General features: G+C 47.6%; 1 protein-coding gene across 1 annotated transcript; it reads left to right on the top strand.

The window, feature by feature from the left end:
- Window positions 1-272: 272 nt before the first annotated feature.
- RPL14 (ribosomal protein L14) lies at window positions 273-3,798 on the top strand. Its single transcript, XM_086615161.1, has 6 exons — window positions 273-512; window positions 982-1,083; window positions 1,694-1,788; window positions 2,516-2,615; window positions 2,990-3,043; window positions 3,617-3,798. Exons 1-6 carry the CDS (start codon window positions 273-275, stop codon window positions 3,773-3,775), a joined length of 750 nt encoding a protein of 249 aa, XP_086471287.1. The 3' UTR covers window positions 3,776-3,798.
- The last annotated feature ends 236 nt before the right edge of the window (window positions 3,799-4,034 follow it).

The raw sequence follows: 4,034 nt of genomic DNA, 5'->3' as shown, positions 1-4,034 counted from the left end.
GCCGCGGCCCCTGCGTCTGCTCTCCTCGCCGTATGCGCCGGCCGCCGCGCCGCGCTCTCCAGGCCTGGAACCACAACCGCTCTCTGGCCGCGGTCCGCAGCCACTGCCAGCTGCCGGTCGACGCACCGCGGCTGTCCTTACCCCCGCGGCTCGGGAGGAACCGCCGCTCGCTAGAATGAACGGGACCGGCTCCGCGCAGCGCCGACACCCTCACCCACCGCGCACACCCCGCCGGCGACCAGCCTTCCCTTGGCTCCCCGACCCCAGCGCGCATGCGCGCGAAGAGGCGCGCCCGCGCCCCCCCCCCCGCCCGGCGGCTGCCGTGCTGCGCATGCGTACCGGCGCTCCGCCCGCGCCGAGCTCCCTCCGCACGGGAAAGGCGCTCTGCGCACACGCACCCCGCCCGGCGGTGCGCGGGCCCCGCCTCCACGCATGCGCAGTCGCGGCCCGGGGGAGGCTTCCGGCCACTGCCGGGGCTGCCCCTCCTTTCTTGCTCGCGGGCGGCCATCATGGTACGTGCGGGTGGTCGGGGCCTCCGCGGCTCGGCGCCCCGGGGGCCTCCCTGCGCCATGCCTCCGCGTCCGTGCCGTCCTGCGCGCGGCGCCCTGCGCCCGGCCGGGCGGCGGGGGGGGAGCCGGGCGGCGGGGGGAGGCCGCGGCCGCCCCACCGTGCGGGGCCGGGAGCGGGCCCCGCGTGCGGCCGTTGGGCGGGCGCGGCTGGCGGTCGGGCAGCGCCGTCTTCAGAGGGCAGCGCCTGGCTCTCTGCGGCCCACGGAGCGCAGTGCTGTCCCGCGGCCTCCACGCGTGGCCAGGGCCGAGAAGAAGTAGTTGAGAGCGTTACCGGGGGCCGTTTGCTCAAGCGAGGGGACTTTGTGCAGTTCGAAAGCTTGGGAACCTGCTTCAAAGGCTGTGAAAGCCTTGAATCTGGTAATGGCCTGAAGTATATTCTCGTCTAATTTCTGTCAATTCTTACCGCTCCCAGGTGTTCAAACGCTTCGTCGAGATTGGCAGAGTTGCCTTCATTTCCTTCGGGCCACATGCTGGCAAGCTGGTGGCCATTGTGGACGTTATTGACCAAAATAGGGTAAGCTATTAATGCTATACCTTTATTTTCTCTTTTCTGCCTTAACAGAAGCTTGTACACTAAGGCAGTGCATCGATTTTAAAGTAAATTTTCTGTAACAGAGAGATGGGAAATAACAGCTGTTGTATTTGAAACTTTCAGTAGCAAGCTTTTTTCACTGGCAAGTGATGTATTCCCCTCTCTGCTGTGTTTCCTAGGAGTAGAACTGGACAAGTGATGTCAGTTGGAGTCTGAAACTTATGAATGGAATGGCGTTAGTGTATGTTTAAAGCAAATGTTTGGGCTAGGAGACTCTTTTTGCTTAATGTTCCTGAAAAAAATGGAGAAGAAAGAAAGATGAAGTATGCTGTCTTAGTTCTGTGTGCTTTTTTTAAAGTTCAGTTTGTTTTTTTATCAAAGGCACAGATGGGCCTTTAAAATTCTTACTGTAAAGCTTGGGTTGTGTATGCAAGACTTTAACAATCTCAGATTTTGTCTGCATAATGTTTGTTTCAATTTTGTACCATTGTTGTCAAGATACTGTTTGTACATTATTAGGAAGCTGCTGTCTAAATCAGGTATGATGGGAAAACTGCTAAAAAAACCCCCCACAATTGTTTTCCTTTTTCAGGCACTGGTTGATGGCCCCTGCAGTGGTGTTAGAAGGCAGGCTATGCCCTTCAAGTGCATGCAGCTGACTGACTTTGTTCTCAAGTTTCCACACAGGTGAGTAGTTGCTATTTTTTTGATCTGTGTAAAAAAAAAAAAAAAACAATGCACCATGCTGTCACTTGATGCCTGAATTATGTGATCTGATGCTTGCTAAATCTAAAAAGTTCATACAACATTAAGTCAATGGATTAACGTGTGCACAATAAAAATTTGACGGGCTGTGTTATCATAGTTGAATACATTTAAGTTTTTGTCGTCAATATGGCTGATAACTGTTGTTCAGGAGCAAAGAAAATAGCACACTGGCCTAGTCAACTTGCAGATAGTTGTGGCGTGAGTGGTGTTGAGGGGGAAGCAGTTGCAGTAAGTACTGTGCGGTTTTGTTTTTACTACTGCTTAGGTCGCCTGGAGACAGTAAATATGTTCCCTGTCTGCAGAACTACACTGGAATTGCAGGAGGCTGAACTGATCGTGTTCTCTTCAGCTTAGTTACTGTACGAGTTTCTGTAATTGAGAAACAAAAATTGCTGCCTTTCTGATTCTGAAGCAGTGCTAGGAATAGTCTGTGGATATGCCTCTTGGAGTCGCTCATCTGTTCAGTCCTAGCAAGTATTTGCACAGCAAAATGTTAACTAGGCCACAGAGATGTATGTTGACTTAATGTAAGGGTCTGAAGTAATGTAGAGGGTGATCTTCTCTTGAATGAAATTTGATGGGCCAACACCAGAGAGATGCTTTTTTTACAAAGACTGAATATAATTTTGTGACTGTTCTAATGCAGTGCTCGTCAGAAGTGTGTGCGACGTGCCTGGGAGAAGGAGAATATCAATGAAAAATGGGCAGCAACAAGATGGGCAAAGAAGATTGAAGCCCGAGAAAAGGTACTGTTTTCCACTGGATGAGTAATACATGTTGTACTGCTTCTGCCTAGTACAATTAGGTGCAATCTAATAAACTCTGTGTTTTCAGTTGCAGGCTAAGGTTAAAGACAGGCAAGGCGTAGAATTTTAAAATTTGCTATCAGCTTCTTGTATTATAACAATAAAGGTGGTTTTGTTTAGTCATTTCTATAACCACCTTTTTTCCTGCACCATTGCTTCCTAGCAAAGGCCTTAAATAGTGAACTAGATCCAGATGTGCAGCTAAACCTAATTTGGAGATGATCAGAGTTACTTGTGGAATGCTTTGTAACACTTGAGTTTTACTACTTGTGAATGTATATATCGGAGCTTCATGACTGATTCTTTTCAAACAGAAAGCCAAAATGACTGACTTCGATCGCTACAAGGTTATGAAAGCAAAGAAAATGGTAAGTGTTTGAGTGTCGCTTCTTTATGGGGTTAGTGCTTGTAGCTCTCGCTTTAGAATCGCATACAGGTGTTAATAGCCTTTTATTCCTGGCTTGGGTTATGGAGGGACACAAAGTATGTGAATACCTTGGATTTTTCATGCTTCTTCGGCCACCACTTTCTCTTCAGTAGTCGATCGGACTTGAAGCCACATGATCTGTGTGTCAGTCCTCCAAGGTATAGCTGAGGAAGGAATTACCTGCTGAGAAATCAGATATTTTTGATGGATTGCTGTTAGTATTTCACTTTATAATGAAAGTCATTACACATGAAATATTGGGGTGCCTGAGTTACTAGCCAGAATGATGTTGTCCACATGGTAGATCAGAACAGTTTTAGGTAGAATTTGACATTTTAAATTAAATACATGGTATAGTAAAGCTTTTGACTATATAATATAAATACGATTGGTTAGCAAAGAGTGATTATCAAAAAGGGCAGAATCTGGAAGCTTAGAATTTAAATTAAGGCATAGTGTTTGGGCTATTGCAGTTTTCATTCTGATGAGTAGTAAACATTCTCCTTTATTACAGAGAAACAGGATCATCAAACATGAAATGAAGAAGCTCCAGAAGATGTCTTCTAAAAAAGGCAAGAAGTCAGAGAAGCCAGAGAAGTCGGAAAAGGTGCCGAAGTCAGAGAAGGTGCCGAAGTCCGAGAAGGCGCCAAAGGCACAGAAGGCGCAGAAATAAAATGAACTTCTAGTTATGTTTGACATTGTGTCCTTGTTCTGATTCTTTAAAATTAACAAATGGTTAAACATCTGATTTAAATTGTGATCATAAGTTCACTTTGTTGTCTGTCTCATTTCTTAATGTTCTGGTGTTTCCCAGGAACACGCAGAAATGTTTTTGTCACATTCTGTGAAGCTGGCCATACCAATTATGCTCAGTGCTCTATACCCAGTGCCAGCTGAAATATTTCATACCCACTTATTTGAAGTAGGTCGGA

Source organism: Tauraco erythrolophus, chromosome 7 (assembly GCF_009769465.1).
Source record: "Tauraco erythrolophus isolate bTauEry1 chromosome 7, bTauEry1.pri, whole genome shotgun sequence".
In the NCBI taxonomy this organism is placed as follows: Eukaryota; Metazoa; Chordata; class Aves; order Musophagiformes; family Musophagidae; genus Tauraco; species Tauraco erythrolophus.
Note: the sequence above shows the minus strand (reverse complement) of the source record. Positions and strands in the feature narration are given on the sequence as shown.

Bases quoted from the DNA above. Each gene is read 5' to 3' on its own strand.
- RPL14 (XM_086615161.1), top strand. From the start codon at position 273: ATGCGCGCGAAGAGGCGCGCCCGCGCCCCCCCCCCCGCCCGGCGGCTG. The intron at 1,789-2,515 runs GTGAGTAGTTGC...GTTCTAATGCAG, and splicing joins GTTCTCAAGTTTCCACACAG to TGCTCGTCAGAAGTGTGTGC. The intron at 3,044-3,616 runs GTAAGTGTTTGA...CCTTTATTACAG, and splicing joins TTATGAAAGCAAAGAAAATG to AGAAACAGGATCATCAAACA.